This window comes from Rhinolophus hipposideros (assembly GCF_964194185.1).
Source record: "Rhinolophus hipposideros genome assembly, chromosome: 24".
NCBI classification, from domain to species: domain Eukaryota; kingdom Metazoa; phylum Chordata; class Mammalia; order Chiroptera; family Rhinolophidae; genus Rhinolophus; species Rhinolophus hipposideros.
In genome coordinates, this window is record NC_138070.1 from 35,423,266 (window position 1) to 35,448,226 (window position 24,961).

The following is a 24,961-nucleotide window of genomic DNA, read 5'->3' on the forward strand; positions in this document are numbered from 1 at the left end:
TCCCGGCCCGCGCGAGCTCAGCGCCCAGGCGGGGACGTGGACACCTGCCCAGCCGCCACCTCCCGGGTCCACACTGGAGAGGGGTGGCACGGCACGCTCGCCCCCGGCTGGATGCGGAGATTTCAGGCATCCCTGCGTTTTGCGGGAGCGCGGAGAACGTGCCCCGAAATTTGAGTCGGTCACTTAGTGCGGTCCCTGTCCTCCGGGTGGAGGGGTATCCCTGCCAGGGCAGACCAGTAGTGAGGGCAGAGAGACAGCTCCCCTCTCCCCAGGGGGCTGAGCCCGTTCGCCTACTGCCCCGCTGCACTTTCCAGGATGGTAAACTTGAGCTCGGGGGTGAGGAGGAGCATCAGGTTTGTAGAGTTGCTCTTGATGGGATGCGGGGGTTTAGCCCCTATGGACAGGGAAGACCCTGTCCCTCCCCGGTACCCCCCCCCATTTCTTTAAAGACGTGTCTTTGTGGGGCTCCCCTCTACTCGCTCCACTCAGGCCCCCACGTGGCCACCAAAACAGGGACTGAGGTGTGGAAGGATTCCTGCAAGGTGTGCTCTACACCTGCCCACAGAAGTCAGGGAAGCCTACGGAAAAACCTGCCAGAATAGGTGTTCGCTGTGGGGTCACCAAAGCAGGGCTGGATGGGCCTGTGAGCCCAGGAGAGGGAACAGCCCTGCACTGCAGTTGGCCCACGTTTTTCAGTGTGAGCTTTATCCTGCAAGGCGGTAGTCAGTGAAACGTGCAGATGCCAGAATTAGGGGAGAGTTTCTTTGGCCATAGAACTAAATGTACGTGCATATTGACAAATTCTCCATTTTGAGGCAAAATCGTCTAGGAGTAGACTAGTGGGAGCTTCAAACTGGAGGCCTTGCCCTAATTAAGGAAAATGCTCCCTTCAGAGTACTGAATCGGGTTAGGAAAAGAAAGTTCTCCCTTTGAACCTATGCCTCTACCGGCCCGCGGGATCAGTATCTTAAAGTAAATGAAGTAGAAATCGCTAGAATATCTTGTGGTCATAAAACACCCACAGAACTAGGCTGGAGTCAGGAGACGCACCACCTTGAACGGGAGAGGCGTGGGGACAAGGCACAGAAATCTCTGGAAATAAGGCGTAAGGAGTCTAGCACCCCTGGCCTTCCCTGGCCTGGTCCAGGAAGGAGGCACGCCGTTTTCCCGAAGGCTGTGCTCCATCCTCTGGGGCAAACCAGGGCTTTAGGGATGTTTAGGAAATGCATTGGCACTAAAATTCGTTGGGGGAAGTGAGCGATTAGGTTTTTCCTTCTTGGGATTTTTCCTTTGTAAAATGTGATTGAATCAGCTACCCAGCAGGCTGGTCTTGCCTCCCACCGCCAGTTTGTTTTAAGCCATTGTGTTTAGGAATTGTGTTTTAGTTGAGAGGTTTTTGATTTTGCTGTCACTTTTGAGTTCTCATAGTTTTCCTGGAGTAGATGCCTCCTTCCTCCTCTTCACCCCTACTCTACTCTACTCCATTCCTCCAAAGTGGGCACCTCCAGAAAAAAAAAAAAGTGAAAAGGAACACCAGTCAATAGCAACACACCCAGAAATAACAGAGATTATATTCTTATCAGACAAGGAATTTGAAATCGCTATGATAAGTAGGTTCTAAGATTTTTTTTTAACGTGAACATAATGAGAAAGGAAATGAAAGACATAAAAAAAGAAGCAAATGTAACTGAAGAGCATATAAAGCTGAAGTGAAATTTTTACTGCATCAGTTTAATTGCTGATTAGGTACTTCACAATAAAATAATTTGAAGACTAAGTATAAAAAATAACCAAACTTTGTGTCAGACGGGGAATAAAAGATAAAAACAAAATAAATAGAGCCTCAGTGACCTTTGGAACAACACTCAGCAATCTAATATATGTACAATCTAATATATGTACAAGTGAAGGACAAAAAAAGAAGGTGAGAACAGAAAAAATATTCAAAGAAATAATGGCAAAATTTTCAAAACTGGATGAAAAATATAAATTTGTATGTTCACAGAGCTCAACAAATACCAGACAAAACAAATAAAAAAAAATCATGCCTGGACATATCACAATTAAATTGCTGAAAGTCAATGATAAACATTTTTAAAGCAATCAGAGATTAAAACACACACATACACACACACACACGTTGCAACACATTTAATAAACATATATGGAAACATATAATATATTGCTGATGTCACTCTCACTAGAAACCATGGAAGCTGGAAGACAATAGAACAATATCTTTAAACTGGTTGGGGATGGGAGAAATAAACTGTCCACCTAGAATCCATTATGCAGTGAAAATATCATTCAAAATGAAGGCATGTAAATAAAATTTAAACGAACAAACAAACCTGACAAAAAATTTTGCCATCAGACATTCACTGCAAACAATCCTTAAAATTAACTCAAAATGGATCATAGATCGCAACATCTAAAAGAAAACATGGAACAATAAAAATATTTGCAGTCTTGTGGTAAGCAAAGATATCTTAGGGTGCAAAAAATATGAACCTTAAGAAAAAAAGGATAAATTATATTTCAGAAATTAAAAACATTTGTATATCAAAATATAAAGATGATCAACAGGCTGGGAAATAATGTTCTCAATTTTGTATTGAACAAAAGACATCTAGAATAAAGAACTTCCATGACAATAATGAAAGAAAAATTAATCTAATTTATTTAAATAGAAAAAAGATTTAAAATAATTCATTTTAAGAAATGATATATGAATAGTCAATAAGCACATGGAAATTCGCTCAATATTACTCGTCATCACAGAAATGCAAATTAAAATAATGAGAAAACCCTATACCTACAATAATGTCTTTTTTTAATTGACAATTACAGATATTGGTGAAAAGTGGAGCAACTAGAACTCTCATACATTTGTACATGGAACTGTAAAATGGTGTAATTTCATTAGAGAACAGTTTTGCTCTTTCTTAAAAATTAAACATACACTTACTCCAGCGTCAGGAAATTCCCTCTTAGTCATTTACCCAAAATAAATAAACACATATGCTCACAAAAAGATTCCTACATGAGTGTTCACCACAGCTTTTTTTAAAATAATTAAAACTGGAACAATCCAAAAGCTCATCAACCCGTAAATGAATAAATAAGGTACTGGTATATACCTACACAGGATACTACACAGCAATTAGAAGAAATGAACACTTCTATACTCAGCAACATGAACAAATCTCAAAAAACTTTGCTTAGTGCAAGCATGCAGACCCAAAGAAATATACATACTATATGATTTCCTTCATAAAAATCATACAATAAAGTTTAATCTACAGACATAGAAATCAGATCACCGGTTGTTGGCTGGGAGAGAGGTTGCTGAGGTAGACTAACTGGAAATGGACAAAGAGGAATTTTCGGGTGCTGAGAACATTTTCTTTTTTAATTAAAGATTATTGGGGTGACAATTGTTACTAAATTTACATAAATTTCAGGTGTACAATTCTGTATTACATCATCTATAAATCCCGTTGTGTGTTCACCACCCAGAGTCAGTTCTCCTTCCATCACCATATATTTGATCCCCCTTACCCTCATCTCCCACCCTCCAACCCCCTTACCCGCTAGTAACAACTAAACTATTGTCTCTGTCTATGAGTTTCTGTTTCTCATTTGTTTGTCTTCTTCTTTTGTTGTTTTTGGTTTATATACCACATATCAGTGAAATCATAGGGTTCTCTGCTTTTTCTGTCTGACTTATTTCTCTTAGCATTATACTCTCAAGATCCAACTATGTTGTCACAAATGTTCCTATATCATCTTTTCTTACCGCCAAATAGTATTCCTTTGTGTAAATATACCACCACTTCTTTATCCATTCATCTATCGAAGGACATTTTGGTTGTTTCCCTGTCTTGGCCACCGTAAACAAAGCTGCAATGAACATTGGAGCACACGTGTCTTTACGTATAAATGTTTTCAGATTTTTGGGGGTAGATACTCAGGAGATGGATTGCTGGGTAATATGGTAATTCTATTCGTAATTTTTTGAGGAACCTCCACACTGCCTTTCATAATGGCCGCACCAGTCTGCATTCCCACCAACAGTGTATCAGGGTTCCTTTTTCTCCACAGCCTCTCCAACACTTGTTGCTATTTGTCTTGTTGATGATAGCCATTCGGACTGGGGTAAGGTGAGATCTCAATGTAGTTTTTTTTTTGTATTTCTCTGCTGATTAGTGATGTTGAGCATATTTTCATATGTCTATTTGCCATTTGTATGTCCTCTTTAGAGAAATGTCTCTTCAGGTCCTCTGCCCATTTTTCAATTGGGTTGTTCATGTTTTTGTTGTTGAATTTCATGAGTTCCTCGTATATTTTGGATATTAGTCCCTTATCAGAGGCACTTTTTGCAAAAGTCTTCTCCCATTCAGTTGGTTGACTCTTTGTTTTGTCGATGGTGTCTTTTGCTGTGCAGAAGCTTTTAAGTTTCATACAGTCCCATTCATTTATTTCAGCTTTTACTTCACTAGCTTTGGAGTCAAATTCATAATATGCTCTTTGAACCCAAGGTCCATAAGTTTAGTACCTATGTTTTCTTCTATGCAGTTTATTGTGTCAGGTCTTATGCTTAAGTCTTTGATCCATTTTGAATTAATTTTGGTACATGGTGACAGATAGCAGTCCAGTTTCATTCTTAGCATGTTGCTTTCCAATTCTCCCAGCACCATTTATTGAAGAGGCTGTCTTTCTTCCATTGTATGATTTTTGCTTCTTTGTCAAAAATTACCTGTTCATATTTATGGGAGTTTATTTCTGGGTTCTCAATTCTATTCCATTGGACAACGTGTCTGTTTTTCTGCCAATACCATGCTGTTTTGATTATTGTTGCCTTGTAGTACAAGCTAAAGTCAGGAAGTGTGATACATCCAGCATTGTTCTTTTTTCTTAAGATTGCTTTGTCTATTTGGGATCTTTTGTGGTTCCAAACGAATCTGATGATTTTTTTGTTCTAGTTCTTTAAAAAATGGCATTGGGATTTTGATGGGGATTGCATTAAATCTGTATATTGCTTTGGGTAATATGGCCATTTTAACTATGTTGATTCTTCCAATCCATGAGCACGGAATATCTTTCCATTTCTTTGTGTCTTCTTCAATTTCTTTTAAAAATGTCTTATAGTTTTCAGCATATAGGACTTTCACATCCTTGGTTAAGTTTATTCCTAGGTATTTTATTCTTTTTGCTGCAATTGCAAAAGGAATTGTTTATATTTTATTTCTTTTTCTGAGATTTCATTGTTAGTATATAGAAATGCAATGGACTTTTGTACGTTGATTTTGTAGCCCGCAACTTTACTGTATTCGTTGATTATTTCTAATAGCTTTTTGGTGGAATTTTTAGGGTTTTCTATATACAGCATCATGTCATCTGTAAAGCGTGACAATTTAACTTCTTCATTTCCAATTTGGATGCCTTTTATTTCTTTCTCTTGCCTGATTGCTCTAGCGAGGACTTCCAACACTATGTTGAAAAGCAGAGGTGATAGGGGACAGCCCTGTCGTGTTCCTGAACGTAGAGCAAAGGGCTTCAGTTTTTCACCATTAATTATGAGATTATCTGAGGGCTTGTCATAGATGGCCTTTATTATGTTAAGGTATTTTTCTTCTATACCTATTTTATTAAGTGTTTGAATCATAAATGGATATTGTATCTTGTCAAATGCTTTTTCTGCATCAATTGATAGAATCATATGATTTTTGTCCTTTATTTTGTTTATGTGATGTATCACATTGATGGATTTGCGTATATTGAGCCATCCTTGTGCCCCAGGGATGAACCCCACTTGGTCGTGATGAATAATCTTTTTAATGCATTGTTGTATTCAATTTGCTAGAATTTTGTTTAGGAATTTTGATCTGTATTTATTAGAGATATTGGTCTGCAGTTCTTTTTTTTTGTGATATCCTTGCCAGATTTTGGTATCAGGGTAATGTTGGCTTCATAAAATGAGTTAGGGAGTACTGTATATTCTTCAATTTTTTGGAAGAGTTTGAGCAGGATTGGCATTAGATCCTCTTTGAAGGTTTGGTAGAATTTACTACTTAAGCCATCTGGACCCGGACTTTTGCTTTTGGGAAGGTTTTGGATGACTGATTCAATTTCCTTACTGGTGATCTGTCTGTTTAGATTTTCCAGTTCTTCATGGTTCAGCCTAGGAAGGCTATATGTTTCTAAGAACTTGTCCATTTCTTCTAGGTTATTGAATTTGGTGGCAAATAGTCCTTCATAGTATTATTGCATGATCCTTTGTATTTCTGTGGTGTCCGTGATAACTTCCCCTTTTTCGTTTCTGATTTTGTTAATTAGTGTCTTCTCTCTTTTTATCTTAGTGAGCCTAGCCAAGGGTTTCTCAATTTTGTCAATCTTTTCAAAGAACCAGCTCTTTGTCACATTGATTTATTCTATTTTCCTTTTGTTCTCTATTTCATTTAGTTCTGCTCTGATTTTTATTATTTCCTTTCTTCTGCTGACCTTGGATTTCATTTGTTCTTCTTTTTCTAGTTCTTTAAGGTGTAATGTGAGGTTATTTATTTGGAATTTTTCTTTTTTCTTGAGATAGGCCTGTAATGATATAAATCTCCCTCTTAAAACTGGTTTCGCTGCATCCTAAAAATTTTGGTAGGATGTATTTTCATTGTCATTTGTTTCTATGTATCTTTTGATCTCTCCTCTAATTTCTTCTTTGACCCGGTCATTCTTTAAAGGTATGTTGTTTAATCTCCATGTGTTTATGTTTTCTCCTGCTTTCTTTTTGCAGTTGATATCAAATTTCAAAGCCTTGTGATCAGAGAATATGCTTGGTATGATTTCAATCTTATTAAATTTGCTGAGGCTAGTTTTATGTCCCAATATTTGGTCTATCCTTGAGAATGTTCCATGTACACTAGAAAAGAATGTATAGTCTGATGTTTTCGGATGAAGTGCTCTATAAATGTCAATTGTGTCCATTTCATTTAATGTGTCATTTAGGGCTGCTATTTCAATATTTATTTTCTGTTTGGATGATGTATCCGTAGTTGTCAATGATGTACTTAGGTACCGTAGTTTAACTGAGTTTTGGTCAATATCTCCCTTTAGTTCTGTTAGTAGTTGCTTGGTATATTTTGGTGCTCCCTCATTGGGGACATAAATATTGATGACTGTTATGTCTTCTTGTTGTGTAGTCCCCTTTACCATTATGAAATGTCTATCTTTATCTCGTTATCTTTTTCACCCTGAAGTCTGTTTCATCTGATATCAGTATAAATACACCTGATTTTCTCTGGGTACCATTTGCTTGGAGTGTCAATTTCCACCCTTTCACTTTGAGTGTATGCTTGTCCTTGTAACTGAGATGTGTTTCTTGGAGGCAGCTTATGGTTGGGTTTAGTTTTTTGATCCAATCTGCTATTCTGTGCCTTTTTATTGGTGAGTTCAGTCCATTTACATTTAGAATGATTATTGTTATGTGAGGATTTCCTATCATTCTGTCTTTAGTTTTCTGGTAAGATTGTGTCTCCATGGTTTCTTTGCCTTTTTGTTGTCTATTATTTCTGCGTGGTGGTATTCTATGATGTTTCCATCTGTTTCTTCTTTTAGTAGAGTACATATTTCAGTTCTGGATGTTTTTTGAATGGTTAGCATTAAGTTTATGTAAAAGAAAGTTTGATATTTAGAGTATTCCATTTTCTTCAGCAGGCTTACCTTCTCCATTCCCATATTCTGATTCAGGCCTGTAATCTCCCCCTTTTTATGTTTTGGTTGCCACAAATTGTCCCTGGTGTTCAAATAGCTTCCTTTAATGTTTCTTGTAGTGTAGGTTGTGTGTTAGGAAATTCCCTCAGTTTCTGTATGTCTGGAAAGGTCTTTATTCCTCCTTTTATCCAAAGGATATCTTTGCTGGGTATATTATTCTTGGCTCATAATTTCTCTCTTTCAATAATTTGAATATTTGGTTCCACTCCCTCCTGTCTTGTAGAGTTTTTGCTGAGAAATCTGACGATAATATAATGGAATTTCCTTTGTAGGTTAACGGCTGCCTTGAGGATTTTTTCTTTGTCGTTGATATTTGACAGCTTCAATGCAATGTGCCTTGGAGAAGGCCTGTTGGGATTGAGGTAATTAGGTGTTCTATTTGCTTCTTAGATTCAAGGATTAGTTCTGTCCACAAGTTTGGAAAGTTCTCATCAATTATTTGTTTGAATATACTCTCTGTTTCCTTCTCTCTTTCTTCTCCTTCTGGTATGCCCATTATTCTTATATTGCTCTTTCTGATGGATTCAGAAAGTTCTTGTAGAGTTCTTTCATTTCTTTTAAGTCTCAAGTTTCTTTCTTCTTCCATCCGTGTCATTTCCAGGTTTCTAGCTTTGATTTCACTGATTCTTTCCTCCATCTGGTCAACTCTGCTTCCTAGGCTACCTATTTCATTCTTAATTTCTTCTATTGAGTTCTTAACCTCCAGAAATTCTATTTGGTTCTTTTTTAAAATTTCAGTCTCTTTGACAAAATGTTCATGTTATTCTTTGATTGTGTTGTTGAGTTCATTAAACTTCCATTTTGTATTTTCTAGCATCTCGTTGAGTTTTTTCAAAACCACAATCTTAAATTCTCTGTCATTTAAGTCACATATTTCCATATCTTTAACTTCATTTTCTGGAGAGTTTTCATTTTTTTTTCTGTGCTGTCTTGTTGCCGTGGTTATTCATGGCAATTAATGATTTAGTACTTCTTTTCCTAGACATCTACAGGAGTGGGTTCTGCAACAGGTTAATAGGAAGAGGTCTTTCTTTTGTTTTCCAGTATGTGTTGGTAGAATATTTTAATTTCTCTCCTACTGCAGCCCTTTTTTCTCTCTCACCCTGTAGTGTTATGTTTTCTCTGCACTATTCCAGCTTCTCACACAATGAAAGGCTGTCTTCTCCTCTGTTAAGAGTTCACCTGTGTCATAGTGTGCTGCGTACCTGTGGAGATGTGGAGAGCTTTTGAAATGCCAAAGCTCTTCTTGTACCAGATTCAGAGCCCGTGTGTTTCAGCAGTTCTCTTTACTCCTGCAGGGATCCTCCCAGATAGGTGGGGACAGGGACAGGGTGAGTTGTGAGAGGTGGCCCAGTGCAATGGCGGCGACCTCCATCACAGCCGGTCCTGCTTCCACAGCTCCCTCCTCTTTGCCGGAACTAGTTGTGCTGGGAATCTGTGTCTGCAGACCACAGTTCTCAGCACTGCAAATATTCTGTTCTTTTGATCTGACACTGCTATTATTCCACTTCTAGCACTGGGCAGGATGGGGCGGGGCGAGCTCTGGGAGAGTAAGGAGGGCGCAGTTAGTCTCAGTGCCTAAGGCTTCTGTTCTCTGTGGCAGTGAGGGCTTAAACCATTGTTTTCAGCCTTCTCCCTCAGTCTTTGATCTGAGGTCTCTGCTGTGAGTACTGGGTTCAGCCGTGTTATATTCTGTACCTTCAGCCATGTGGGCCATCAACAGTGCCCTAGCAGTCTTCCCTCTCCCGCAGCTGCAGTAGTTTCAGGATGCAGCGAGCTCGGAGCACTTAGCTAGGTCTGTGTCCTGTGCCTGTGTGTCTCCGTCTCCACACTTCTCCCTTCCCTCTGCCCCTGCTTGCGCAAGTTGCCCTCCTTAGGTGAATTCAGTAGTAAGCCTCTTCATCTTGCTTGTCTGCTGTGCTTCGAGTCCTTTGTGGAATTATAGCTGTTTAATTTGTTGTAAATTCCAGGGGAGATTTCCAGAGGCTCACCTCATGCTGCCATTTTGATGATGTCAGTTGAGAGCATTCTAAATCTTTTTAAAAATTATTTACTTTTTATTGTTACAATTGACTTGCAATATTATTTTATATTAGTTTCAGGTGTAGAGCATAGTGGTTAGACATTTATATAATTTATGCAGTGATCCCCCTGATTAGCCTAGTACCCACCTGGCACTATACATAGTTGTTGCAATGTTGTTGACTATATTCTTTTGCTGTAACTATTTTGTAACTACCAATTTGTATTTCTTAATCTCTTCACCTTTTTCACCCAGCTCCCCAACCCCCTCCTCTCTGGACATTCTAAGTCTCAATTGAAGTGGTGGTATGTTGGGATATATTGCTGTTAGCCCAAATTCAAAAAGAAATGTGTTAATACTTTTCTACTTTTTTTCTTCTTTTGAGGCTACAAAAAGTTTGAGAAAAAATGAAGATGCTTAATTGCAACAACACAGCTCAGAAAAAAATGATTCAATTCCATCTCAAGCCAATAAGCATGAAGTGGGTTAAGAAATCTACCTATACTCAGGGTAGTTTGGAGATCTGGGAGAATAACCGGAACACAGTAAAAAATATATCCTTGATTAGGGAGAGATGGAGCAGAAAGGTTTGCATGCAGCAAAACTCACATGAAGGAAAGCGGGAAGCAGCAGCGAAGTTGGAGACAAATTATTCCATGTTATAAAATAGTCCATGTTATAACATGTCTCCAGTTGAATATAATATATAGTAGCATTTTGTAAACATGTGCATGTATCATCCTACATAAACTTGTAGGTAACTGGGGACACAGAACCAACAAATTATCCAATTATATAATTATTCAGAAAATATATTTTGAGGACTTACTTTGTGCCTAGCCCTATGATGACACCCTAGAGATTCTATGCTACCCTCAAGGGCTTTAGAGTTTACGGAGGAAGGCAAACAGTAAATACTATCTGTAAGTGTTCCAATATACATATGCACAGGGTATTATGGAAGCATGTAAGAGTAGCACCTTAAGTTTACCAGACATGGGAAGCCAGGGAAGACTTCCCATGAATTGATTCCTTAGCTGAGATCTAGAAGTCAGATCAGACTTAGCCAGATAAATGGAGAGAGTGGGGAAGAGTATTCCAGGCAAAGCGATAGTACATATTTTAGGCATTGGAGGCTGTATGATTTCTGTTGGAACTATTCAGCTCTGACATTGTACACAAAAGCAGCTACAAACAATATGTATACAAATTAGTGTGACTGTGTTCCAGTAAATTTGTATTTACTAAAATAGGGTAATGGTTTGTCAACTCTCAACCTGGGTAATTCAATAAGTATGAAGCATAGAATGGGGAAGTAAAGAGGAAAAAATGGCAGAAGATCAGGCTGGAAGATTAAGTGGATAAGATCAGATAATCACTGGCCTTCAATATCATGCTAAGGAGTTTGTACTTTACCCTCAAGGTTCTGAGGAGTGACATTGTCAGAATTGTGTTTGCATGACCACTCTTGCTACAATTCGAAATATGGAAAGGAAATAGTATGGTAGTCAAGGGTGTGACGGTCCAGCCGCCACGGATCGAACGGTACCTGGATGGGGGAGCGGGAATGCAAAAAGAGACACACACACATATGATGATGCGGCCGGTCTCCACTGATAGTGGAGCGCTTTCTTTATTTTCCTTCACCAATTTATATCCTTTAGGTACGTGCAGTTTAACATTCACTGGCTTGTGTTATCTTACAGAGAGTAAATTTTCCAACTTTTGCAAAGAAACTACAAATCACTACAAAACATCTCCAAAGTAATTACCACAAGAAAGAGACTACCAATTATCCTGATAGTCACCAGTTATCTGTGTCTGGGGAAAGGGCCACTCTCCCCTCATTCCTAAGCAACTTGCAAAAACACTCTCAAGGTTTTTATTGCAGAGATAAGGCCTTAGCCATAAATTGAGCCAGACCACCAGACTTCAGAGCAACAGTAAATAATGGCTCCCCACATCTCCCCCTTTTTTATTTTAAAGCTGTAGAATTTTAATATAAAAAAAAAAACAAGGTGACGGTGCCTGGCTTAGGCGTCCCAGGATAACCTTATCAACTTACCCGTCATCGGCGCGCTTGTATTGTGCGATACAAGTCCTGTCTTAGGTGTTGAAAGGCTCCTTAAGACTTACCCGTCTTTGGCTAACCCGTCCCATTGAGCACAGGGGGGAGAGGGAATCAAGGCCTTGTCTTAAGTTTTAGCTGATAAATATCAGCTCGGAACTCTAGCATTTGATTAATGAAATGCTTAATGAGGATGGGAAGTAGGCACAGAATCACACAGACACAGATGCTTAACATAAGAAAAATCAAAACAGAATGAACAAGATTTGGCATGGAAGGCACAACATTTTTAAGAACATCAATAAAATCTGAGGCAGCCTGGGTAGCATCAAATTTTAATGGCTCAGCTTTTCTTTCCCGTTTTCTCTTCTCTGATGCTCTCTGTCTCGCCGTGTCTCTCTCTCTTCCTCTCTCTCTCTCTCTCTCTCTCTCTCTCTCTCTCTCTCTCTCTCTCTCTCTCTCTCTTTCTCTCTCTCCTTTCTCTTACTTGTCTCTCCACTACACCTTTTCTTTACTTACACAGACCTCTTCGACTTACACATACCTCCTTTTATTTTTCCTGAACCTTTCTTTTTAATTTTCTCTTTCACCTTCTATAATTTTTTTTCTAATATCTGCAAGCTTTTTCTGCATACCAAGGACCAGAAATATTAACAGGAAGCATAACAAATGAAGGTTGCTTAAGTACCATAACTTGAGTTCCCTGAGGTACCCAAGAAATACAATTTGCAAGAGAACAATTATTGCAAGATACATGAAACTGATTTTCTATAAAATTTACATTAACATTTCCAATCAATAATGCATAGGGAGAAGGAACACAAGCAGATACATTAACAGTTTTAGTAATAGTAGACCAGTCTCTAGTTCCATCTTCTAAAACAGTTACAGGAGTACAAGGAGTACCTGATTTACAAAACTCAACCATTTGAATAACCTCATCCATTACTCCCATAAGTTTCCATAAAGAATTTTGTTGATATTGCGCATCAGAAATCCAGAGTCCAGCAATCAAGTCTCGAGCCCATCCTGGCTGATTGTTTCTTGACCAGTCAATAATATATCTGTCCGTTCCAGGAATGTCATAACAAAAAGAAGCATTGCCAGGACAGTCTTTTTATGGAACAGTCTCTGTGTTCAATCTCAGTCTCTTATTTTCATGTGTCCATCCGCTGTTGCATTGCTGAGGGTCATCAGCATCATCAGTAGGTAGAGGGTCCACATGTCGCACCAATCTTTCTGGCAGCCACCGAGGGCTATCTGCATCCTGTGGAAAAACACAAACATATCCTCGGCCCCATATGAGGACCAGGTCTGGGCCTTGTCACAAACCCGTAAGTGGGTCCTTCCATTTAACCAAGGCCTGAGGGCTGGTAGAAGGATGCCAAAAGCGATCTGCTGCACTCTTGAGAAGCATTAACAATTTGGCAGGTTGGGCAAGTTTGAACTATATGTCTGGCCTGTTTGTAAATAATAGAAAAACGAGCTTGAAGGCCAGCAGCATTTGTATGGGTTAAAGAATGAAACTCAGTTGCCTCAGTAATTAGAACATTAGCAATCAATGAATCAGCAACAGCATTGCCACGCATCAGTTGTCCCGGTAGGGAGGTGTGAGCAGGTATATGAGTAATGAAGAATGGATATTGTCGGTTTCTGACCACCTGTTGAAGCTGATTAAAAAGAAACTGGAGAGACGGGCTTGAGTTGTCAGACAGTAAAGCCGTCTCAATGTTTTTTACTGTGTGAACTACATAAACTGAATCAGACAATATTTAAAGGTTTAGTATAATCCTATAAGGCAGTTAATACAGCAAGTAACTCTGCTCTCTGTGCAGAGGTGCAATTAGTTTGAATGACTTGTTGATTTATTTTACTTATTATCGCTGCCCTGTCGTTACTAGACCCATCAGTAAAAACTATTACAGCTTTTGAAATTGGAGCTGGACTTAATCTCTTAGGGAGAATCCAACTGGTCTTTAGAAGGAATTGAAACAATTTATTTTTTGGATAGTGATTATTAATAATTTCAAAATATCCACAAATAGCAACTTGCCAGATTTTAGAATGGGTATTTAAGTGTATAATTTGTTGTTTTTTAAACGGGATGACTATTTTATCAGCTTAGATTCCGTTTAAATAAAGAACTTAAGTGTGAGCTCATAAAACAAGCTCTGAAATTAATTCCAAATAAGTTGGGAGTGATTTGATAAAATTATTAGGTAGAAACAGCCACTCTACCAAGTCAGTTTGTTGAATTATCACCGCTGTAGGTGAATGGGGGATCCCATATGCGAGATTCCTCAAGAGGCGGTGCAGTGAAATTATTCACAGGGGGATCCCTACCCCCGGGATTCCATGGACCGGTGTAAGCAATCAGGGGAGGTCTGAAAACGCTTTTCCCGGAATAAAGCATTTGGGGAGGTCCGAGACGACTCTCTCCCTCTTTGTTGACCTTAAGCCTCACTAGCCGCCCCTGAAGAATCTTCATTTGCTGAGAAAGTGTATATATCGGATCTGCGGGCTCTCTGCTCTCTTGAGCCGCAGCTACTACTGGGGGATATTTTTCACTATCATTTTCGGCTGCAGCCTCTTCCAAGCCCTCTTGATCTTGCATATCTAAATTTTCCAGCTGTTCGTCAGGTAATTTCTGGCTAGCAAGCTCTTCATTATGCATATGAGCTTTACCCTGCATGGGAGCTCCCTCCCCCTCCTCTCCTTCCTCCGGAGAGGTGGCTGATACGGGAAGTCTCTCATTCCCTGCCTGTTTTACATTTTCTAACTTACAACCTGTATGTCTAAGATTCAATCAGTCCCTGATTAATGCCCATAATCCGAATGTTTCTACCGGGACCCGCTGAGGTCCATGGGCAGTATAATAATCCCGCACTCGCTCTCCAACTTTCTCCCAGGTTTCCAAGCTGACGGTACCTTCATCTGGAAACCAAGGGCAAATTTCTTTTACAAATTCTAAAAATTTATCTAACTGTTCTCTGCTCACCCTGCTGCCACGGGCGGCGAGTAATTTCTTCAATCCTCTCACATAAAGGTCCTTGCTGCTAGCGTGACCCATCTCTTTTCCCTAACCTTGGCCCTTCTTTCACACAATGAAAACAATCACTCACACACTCATTCAACCGAGGGGGACCGTGTCTCACTCACCGTGCATCCAATGCAATAAGCTCTTCTTTGCGAGCCGGGCCCTATCCACACGGTGTTCCTCGCTGTTACCCCCGTGTCCAGGCCCCACGTTGGGCGCCAAGTGTGACGGTCCAGCCGCCACGGATCGAACGGTACCTGGAAGGGGGAGCGGGAATGCAAAAAGAGACACACACACATATGATGATGCGGCCGGTCTCCACTGATAGTGGAGCGCTTTCTTTATTTTCCTTCACCAATTTATATCCTTTAGGTACGTGCAGTTTAACATTCACTGGCTTGTGTTATCTTACAGAGAGTAAATTTTCCAACTTTTGCAAAGAAACTACAAATCACTACAAAACATCTCCAAAGTAATTACCACAAGAAAGAGACTACCAATTATCCTGATAGTCACCAGTTATCTGTGTCTGGGGAAACGGCCACTCCCCCCTCATTCCTAAGCAACTTGCAAAAACACTCTCAAGGTTTTTATTGCAGAGATAAGGCCTTAGCCATAAATTGAGCCAGACCACCAGACTTCAGAGCAACAGTAAATAATGGCTCCCCACAAAGGGACAGGAAATCTATTTCGGAGGTCGTATTCTGATCCTGATGAAAGATGATGACATGAACTAAAGTAGCCTAGATGAGACAGAAAAAAAGGAACAGACTAGAGTGAGGAAGGAGGTAAACTAACAGGACTAGGTAACTGATTCAAATAGGGAAATGAAGAGCAACACTGTATGACTGTATTGAGCATATAAAATGTATTATATATGTTGGATTGAGGTTTGCAAAACAAGTTGTTTACTAGTAGGGACAGGACTCTGGCCACACATGTGTGAGACTGATAAGAGTGAAGTGAAAAACATGTTTTTGTGTGAAACTGAGCATAACAAAATTGAGTGATAAACACTTTCACCAAAACAACTTCTGGTTATCACCTAAGAGGTAAAAACTCCCAGCAAACAACTTCTGGTTATCACCTAAGAAGTAAACAAGTCCAAGGAAAAGAGGATAAAAGCAGAACTCCAGAGCAATATACTGTGAGAAGCCTGACTGGGCACTCCAGCTAAGACCCTCTGCAAGGTGCAAGCCACCATATTCCGGGACTCTCCGAGGCTCTTCCTTGCAAGACCAGCTTGCCTCAGACCCATCATGGGCCCAGTAGTCTCTCCCAGACCAGGAACCTTCTCCACCCCGATTGACTCTGGGACTTGGTTCGTTATTAAATTCTATTCTATTCTGTATAACCTTCTGTGCTTACCAGAGCATTGGCCTCTGGAGGGACATTGGCTCCCAAATAAAGCTGTGTTACTCACTCTATCTGAAACTTTGTGCCGGGTCTTTGTTCCCCCACTCACACCACAAGTACCACACAGAGACGTAGGGCGCTGCCAACGGGTTAATGTCCCCTTGAGTTTCAGAGAGAGACTGAAATGCGGTGACTGCCCTTACAGGTGATCGCAACATAACTCAGCGTAGTAGTCGGTCATAAATTGGCATTGTTCTCGGTAAATTGATGTCCTCCACCATAAATTGGTGCAGTTGGCCATAATCAGTACTTTCTTTATAAGAACAGGAGCCTCCTAGGTGGCCAATCAGCTCAGTTGGTTAGCGAGCGCACTACTAATACGATGGTTACCGGTTCGATCCCCACATCAGCCACTTTGAGCTGTGTGCCCTTTCATAAAGAAAAAGGAAGGAAAAATTTTTCTTAAAATCTATCTGGTGCTCAATGATGGTGAGTAACGACATATGTCATGTTGAATAGCCAAAATAATATATGAAAGGGCTGAATCATGTGAGGAAAAATTGAGACAGAATTTGTTAACAGCTGGAACTGTGAAATGGAAATTTTGGCTTTGGAAAACTAATTGCTTATATTCTCTTTGTCATGCAGGGTGACATGTGGGGTCTCAGCTCCCGCTCCCCACATAAGAACACAGGATATGGTGAGGCCAAAAAGGAAAACCCATGAAATCATACCACTATATTCTCACTGGCGACCGAGATGGAGACACATGAAGTAGCATCCACACAATCCACAACCCGCCCTCCGCTTCTCTCCCTGCCAACCAGCCAACCAAACAACGCAGTCACGGCAGTTACATCAGTACCCAATTGGCCAACTGGCTACAGCGATGGCCAACCACCACTGGAGCCAGCACCCGCCTCCCACTTGAGTCAGAGAGCCAGGAAACTTCTCTCTGGGACTCTGTCCGCACACTCTTGCATCCACACTTCTATAGCTTATTTTCTGTTTCTTTGAGATCTCTCTCTCTCTCTCTCTCTCTCTCTCTCTCTCTCTCTCTCTTCCATAGGATGTGGACACTAGCTAAATCCCTAAAAATGAAGTTTAGTATTAGGAGATGTCCAACTACTGTGCTTAATAAGGAGGACCCATAGTATGAGATGGAGGTAGAAGTCAGGAGATGGCTTCCCGTACAAACTCCAGAGGATGTACAGATGGACTTCAAAAATCCCAAAAATGTGAATCCTTTAATTTCAAGGGCACCCACAGAGGAAATTCCTGCAATTGTACTTAAAAGCCTCTTGCAGGTCAATGAGGACAGGAATAAATGAAAGACATTGGTCAGGAAAATTTTGAGCAGATCTGCAGAATACCTAAAGGTCAGGTTTTAAAATGACAATGAATGGAAATCAAGGGATCACACCTAGAGGATCCAGGAGATTATAATAACCCAAGGGACCCCGAGGAAGTCTACCAAGCTAGACCAGTAATAACTAGAAAACAGGTTATTGATTATAACCATGGACAGGGAATACCACAACACCTAGAGGAAGGAAGAGGATTTACTAGAACAGAACTCTAAACCACGAGGACTGATTTCTCACAAAAAGATTTTGTAGATGCAGAACGGCTCCTTCATATTTGGGATAAAGGAGCAAACACTATCACGCTTACAGAAACAGAGATGAGGCGAATATCAGCTATCACTGAGCAATCTCAGTTGAATGCACAGCTATTGGCCATAACTCAGGCATACCAAATAGGGATACTGACACTGTGGGATTGGGTCGCAGAGGTCTGGCGAGCCACATACCCTACAGTGGATCTAACTTCCCTGGGGGGTGGTTTAAACTGGAAGGACACAGCTCAAGCCATCAAAGTCACTAGAAAACTGACAATTCTAGCAATGATACATGACAAAAATATTAACACTCCCATGCAGGTTACTACCTCAAATGCAATAAAAAAAGCCGTACTCAGAGGAGCCCCGCCACACCTAAAAATGTTATAGGAATTCAACAGAACAGGCATGGATAATTGAAGACATAATTAAGATTTTCAGACTGGCGGAGGAACTCCATGGCATTCCAAAATTCACATTCAATGCACACATCAGGAATCTCAACAGAGGCTTTATGCCACAGCGACAAACCAGGAAACAGGACAAACCTAGGCAGACATTTAACAGGCCCTGGAATGACAGATTTTTCGAAAAACCAGGACCCATTATTACTATGTTCAGGGAATGGTCTCCAAGAAATTGGACTCCAAAAAATCATCAGGTGAATAACTTTTCAGAAAATCTACAGTGGAATTCCAATTTTCAGGGTAATTCCTACAGGAGCCCTAATTTTCAAAATAAGTCTAGGGGAAACACACAACCCCTAAAACAACCTCTCAACAGGAATCCTAGATGGAATGCTAGAGATGACCAACAATCACAGGTACAATATACTCAAAAATTCTTTTCAAAAAACAGGTCAACACCTGGGTGGACACGGCTAATATCCATGGTCAACCCGGGGATAATAGACCTTATATAAAGTTACATATAGAATTTTTTTTTTTACACTCTCAGATGGTAGAACTCTTAATTGATACAGGCTCACAGGTTACTCTGCTGCATCAAATAGATAGCAGGAATTTGGGAACATTTCCATCCTGCAATATTGAAGGGCTTAGGGGTACACTCTCCAAAGCATATAAAATTCCCATCATTATAAATAATTATGATAGGAACCAATTAACTCCTATGCCTATATAGGACAAAATTTAGAAACTATCCTGGGGATGGACATTTTACCTTTTTTGTTTTCTTCCTTTATTCCACTTAAAACCTTAAAAAATAATGTAGTGGGCTTCAAATGTGACTTAGCATCTATCCAGATTGATCCAGTAAAATTACCGAAACCTATTGGACAATGCTTTACTAAACAGTACCCTCTTAAGGGGGAACATAAGGAAATTACTGCTAAACTTCAGGAAATGGTGACTGAGGGCATAATCTCTAAAGGTCGCTCTCACAGATTTGATAGCCCAGTGTGGCCAGTTTTAAAACCAAAAATGGGCAATACAGATATTGATTACAGAAATATTAATAAAAATAGCTCCAAAATGCCAGAGGCATTGCCTGACCCTGAGGAGGTAATTAATATAATTACCCAGAGAAACAGCAAATTTTATGTGACAATTGATATGTCTGACATGTTCTTTGCCATTTCGATTACAGAGGACAGCAAGGAATGTACCACCTTTACATGGGAAGGTGCACAGTATCAATTCAGTAGTTTACCACAGGGATATTTGAATAGTCCAGTCATTGCACATTCTATTTTGGCATCACAAATTGGCAACTCTAAATACTCTTCTCTTATTATCTCCTACATTGGTGATATCATTATAATACATGATGAGGAACACATATTGGAACAGGAAACACAAAAATTGATACAGGACTTAAGATCAAGAAGATGGACCATAAAGGAGAAAAAGTCCCCAGGTCCCACAACAACTGTTAAATTTTTAGGCATAACATGGAATTCACAAGGAAGACAAGTACCACAATCAGCAATTGACAAAATTAAAGCTCTAACAGCATCCAAGAATAAGGTACGGGCTCAGAGGCTGATAATCTATTCTTTATATGGGAGTGTTGCTGTCACCATTGTACAAAATAACTAGGAAGGCAGAAAATTTTGTTTGGGACTCTGAACAGGAAAAAGCTTTTCAGCAGTTAAAAGACTATATTATCACCTTTCAAACCCTCGTATATCCAGCACAAGGTGATGACTTACTCCTGGAACCAGTACAGACAGGTGATCATGGTACATGGTCTCTATGGACCAGAAAAAAGGGGGATAAATTGTTCAAACTATGTGGTTTCTGGACCAAGTGATTTCCATACTCTCCTAATAAATATACTAAATTTTAGTAATCAGTCTGGCTCTTATATGAAGCTTTAAAATCAACAGAGCCTCTCACAAGCTCACTGTTTAAACCACAGTACCTGTCCTACACTAGACTAAGTTGAGGCCAGAAGAAACAATGGGTGTCCAACATGACCAGTGGTTGCTAGCCTGGAAATGGTATATCCAAGGCAGGGATATTGCCACAAAAGGGCAACATAGTCTTCTCACAAGGGAGATTCACAAGGCAGAGATAGACTTGCTGGACCTTGGTCCAAGAGATGAGCAAATCCATGTCCCTATAGGAAAATGGGCCTCATCCTGGTCTCCTGACCCCTACAACTACAAGAACAACATTAGCAGTTAGAAAAAAATTCTTTCTTTCTTAGATCCCCATACTTAGAAAACCAGCTAAGAGGGTGCTGTGATAAAATGTACATTTTGATGCAGCTTGTTTATGCTGACATTCAGAGACTCCTCAATTATGGTACTGCATCTACTTATTCTTGGAGCACTTCTCTGTTAGAAATGGATTATTCCAGGCCATCTCGCTGTATGGCCGATGGTGAATATCAGATCAATCTAATAGAACGAATAGATAGATACAGCTTCAGTACTTTTCTATGGCATTTATGCTATACCCGTCACAATTCAGGGACGAACCTTCGTTCCCCTTGAACGACCCTTTTATCTACAAAGGTATTACCTTTCTAGAGATCTTGTTCATCCTTTCACTTCATCTATTTACTTTACTATGCAACCAGTGGAAGTTACCTTTTCTGATATTCCTATGGTACAAATGGAAACCCCAACACTTGTAAAGGGCTTGGGGCGCATGGATTTTGTGTACATGCAACATATCTCAGTTATTCTATTTTAATCATACAGCCATGTCAAATAACAATTTAATCTTTATAGCTTGCATTCATGTTTTGAATGTTATTAATATTACTTTTAATGGTCATAGTTCCATTACCTCTACTAATACGCATTTATCATACCGCTTCCTTTCATCCACAGTGGCAGATACTAGCAAATCAATTCCTTGGATTAATTCCACCACAGTCAAGGAAGATATTCATCAAAATTTGGATGTCCTAAAGGCCACTCATGACGACACCGTCAAACACCTCCATGCGTTGGAGGAACATACAACCAAAATTGGTTTATACCATGAATGCAGGCTTATCTAAGGAAGGTCTGGCCACTGAATTAAGTACATCTTGTTCCTTTCGAGGACTCATTAAATGATCCCTGTGCCTACACACTTGTTCTGGCTCGTGGAGCACATATAACCCTTTGTATTTCTTTTGCAACACCTGGAATTCTATCATTTGAAATGTTTGAAGTGGATTTAAAGAAATTTTGCTTTTTATGATATGTATTCTTTTGGGATGGTATTTTCTTAAATATATAATACACACCTGTTGCACAGGAAAAATTTTTGCTAAAACACAATAATCGTGATTTTCTGAATGTTTTCTTTGTAACATTTCAGAAATCAGGGCATGGCTTGTATAGAGCATATAAAACGTATTATATATGTGGACTGAGGTTTGCAAAACAAGTTGTTTACTAGTAGGGACAGGACTCTGGCCACACATGTGTGAGACTGATAAGAATGAAGTGAAAAACATGTTTTGGTGTGAAACTGAAGATAACAAATTGAGTGATAAATACCTTCACAAAACGCCTTCTGGTTATCACCTAAGAGGTAAAAAAACTCCTGGCAAATAACTTCTAGTTATCACCTAGATAACCAGAAGTAAGCAAGTCCAAGGAAAAGAGGATAAAAGCAGAACTCCAGAGCAATATGTTGTGAGAAGCCTGACTGGGCACTCCAGCTAAGACCCTCTGCAAGGTGCAAGCCACCATATTCCAGGACTCCAAGACCAGCTTGCCTCAGACCCATCGTGGGCCCAGTCTCCTCTCCTGGACCACTGCAAAATAGAGTTGTATTACTCTATATGAACCTGTGTGCCGGGACTTTGTTCCCCACTCACATCTCCAGTATCACGCAGGGATGTAGGATCCTGCTGAGGGGTTAATGTCCCCTTGACTTTCAGGAAGAGACTGAAATATGGTAACAGCCCTTACAGGTTCTCGCAAAAAATGACTATATACAGTATGACTTTTCTTATTTTTTTTTTTGCCCCTGCCTCCCCTCTCTCCCTCCCATGCCCACCCTCTAACCCCCGGTTTTTAAGCCATTGCTTCTCAGTCTGGTTACAGGGCACAGCTCCCTGGCCCATGCTGGTATTATGAGCCTTGCACTCCACCCAGCTGAGGCAGTTGGTCGCCGGTTGTTTGTCAGTGGCTCACAGCAGCTCTCTTTGGCTGTCTGCCGCTCACGGCTGCCAGCCACTCATGCTGGCTGCCGGCCAGTGCAACCACCAGCCACTCAGGGTAGCACACAGCAGCCATGGCAGCCCACAGGCAGCACACACCGAACTCTGGTGGTTCACGGCAGCCCAGCTCCAGGGAGAGCCGTTGTTCACAGTCTTAGTTGTAGAGGGTGCAGCTCACCGGCCCATGTGGGAATCGAACTGGCGGTCTTCGGCATTAGGAGCACGGTGCTCCAACCACCTGAGCCTCCAGGCTGCCCTGACTTTTCTAAAAGAAGTAAAAAAGAGAATCTAGAGTATACAATTAAATTTTAATAAGAATATAAATTGAATTTTAAATCTATAATCTTAGTTTTCTATGGTTACTTTGCTGTGTTTCTCTGAATATGGTTTTACCTGCTAACTTGAGACATTTAACCTCCCTCCAAATCTTACAAAACCTCATATATACTCACAACCCAGTCCGGTCAGTTGTCCAGATAATGATTACCTGGTTCTTGCCATTTGTCCTTTGCTCTGCATCCCCTCTGCTGTGCACTGCTTGCCACTTTTGCTGGGACCACTACCCTCACAAGACACTGCAATGTCTACTGGTACCATTGCTGCTGATCCTGGGTCTTCATGGTGCCAAAGCCAAGCCAGGCCCCTCACAAAAGTAGAGAAAATCTGTATCTCCCTGTATGTGCCCCACTTTGTAACCTGGATACCATAGCAGTGCTGTCTGTGATCAGAATCTGAAAAGAATCATTTAGTCACCACCTGTAGCCCATTCCTCCACAAAACTTAGATAAACATGTATATGTGTTGTAGAAAAAGGCTGACATTATACCTCTCTCTCTCTCTCTCTCTCTCTCTCTCTCTCACACACACACACACACACACACACACACACACACACACTATTGACAGATAAATCATCAAATTACAATGATAACTTTCATTGTTGCATAAGGATGAAATGGTACTTTTCCATTCATCAAGTGTACTTAGTACTTTCAAAATCCATTAAAAGCTGGTTTACCTGGCAAAGTAACAAGCCAAATCATGAGTAAGGAAGGAGTCCTTGGTGTGTATGTGTATGTGAAGGAGGCAGAATGTCTTGAAGGATGTTAAATAGAATCAGAATCCTCCTTTTTTGTTTGTTTATTTAAACTGTATTTGAATGTGAGATTCTAAGGTGCTACTTTCTTGCCTGTCTCTTTAGAGTACCAAGAGACATGAGAAATGTCACGGCAATCACAGAGTTCATCCTCCTAGGCTTTCCTTGTATCTAAGGAGTACAAATCCCTCCCTTTACAGTGCTCTTTTTCATCTACATATTAACCCTTGCAGGCAATGGGCTCATTATTGCCATTGTCTGGCCTGAGCCTGGGCTACAAATTCCAATGTATTTCTTTTTTTGCAACTTGTCCTTCCTAGAAATCTGGTACACCACCACAGTCATTCCAAAACTGCTAGAAACTTCTCTGGTGGCAAAAAAAAAAAAAGCTATCTGCACCCCCTGCTGCCTGCTGCAGGCCTTCTTCCACTTCTTTCTGGGCACCACGGAGATCTTCAGCCTCATTGTCACATCTTTTGACCATTACTTGGCCATCTGCAAGCCCCTTCACTACCCCACCATAATGACCAGCAACCTCTGCCTGCAACTGGCCCTCAGTTCCTGAGTCACATGTGGGCTTAACCATTGTCTTTTGTCAGGTGCTGCTGCTCATCCAGTTGCCATTCTGTAGCAACAATATCATCAATCATTTCTACTGTGACATTGGCCCCATCTTGAAAGCAGCCTGTGCAGATCCAAGCATTTTGGAGCTCCTGGTTCTCTTGGCAACCATCCTCATGATTCCAGGGTCACTCCTCCTCACAGTGATTTCTTATATCTATATCCTTTCTACCATCCTTCAGCCCCTGACTGCCAGAAGGCTTTCTCTATCTGTACCTCTCACCTAACAGTTGTCTCCTTATTCCATGGAGCTGTTTTGTTCATGTACCTGAGACCCGTAGCACACTCCTCTTTTAAGATTATTAAGGTGGTGTCAGTGCTAAATACTATCCCTTTATTCTAAATCCCTTTGTTTATACACCTAGAAACTAGGAGGTGAAAGGAGCCTTAAGGAAGGCAATGGCTTTTCCAAAGACTTGTCATGCAGAGTAAAACATGCAACACCTCAAAATGAACTTAATGCAGATACAGAAATTAAATCTGAGAAAGGGCTGTGCAGAAGATAAAGATATGAAAGCAAACTATGTTGATTAGGTTCCCCTCTAAGAATTAGCTACATATAAATGAACCAGGAGTCCTTCTTGAAGAGGGGAAGTCACCTAATTCTCCAGCAAAGAAATCCCAGATTACCCTCAGATGAGGTAGAGCTCAGGACTTTCTCAATTATAAGCTGAAAGTAAAAACCACTGTCAGTAACTAACGCCAAGGTCGCCAATTCAATTCCCACATGGGCCAGTGAG

The 24,961-nt window shown here is 40.4% G+C and overlaps 1 protein-coding gene across 1 annotated transcript; it reads left to right on the forward strand.

Annotated features, from left to right (window-relative positions):
* Positions 1 to 23,718: 23,718 nt before the first annotated feature.
* Positions 23,719 to 24,653, forward strand: OR6X1 (olfactory receptor family 6 subfamily X member 1; the record flags this gene model as incomplete). Its single annotated transcript, XM_081037577.1, is given in 6 exon segments — positions 23,719 to 23,772; positions 23,776 to 24,161; positions 24,163 to 24,401; positions 24,404 to 24,558; positions 24,561 to 24,590; positions 24,594 to 24,653. Coding segments are annotated over 6 exon segments (924 nt in total).
* Positions 24,654 to 24,961: the final 308 nt, after the last annotated feature.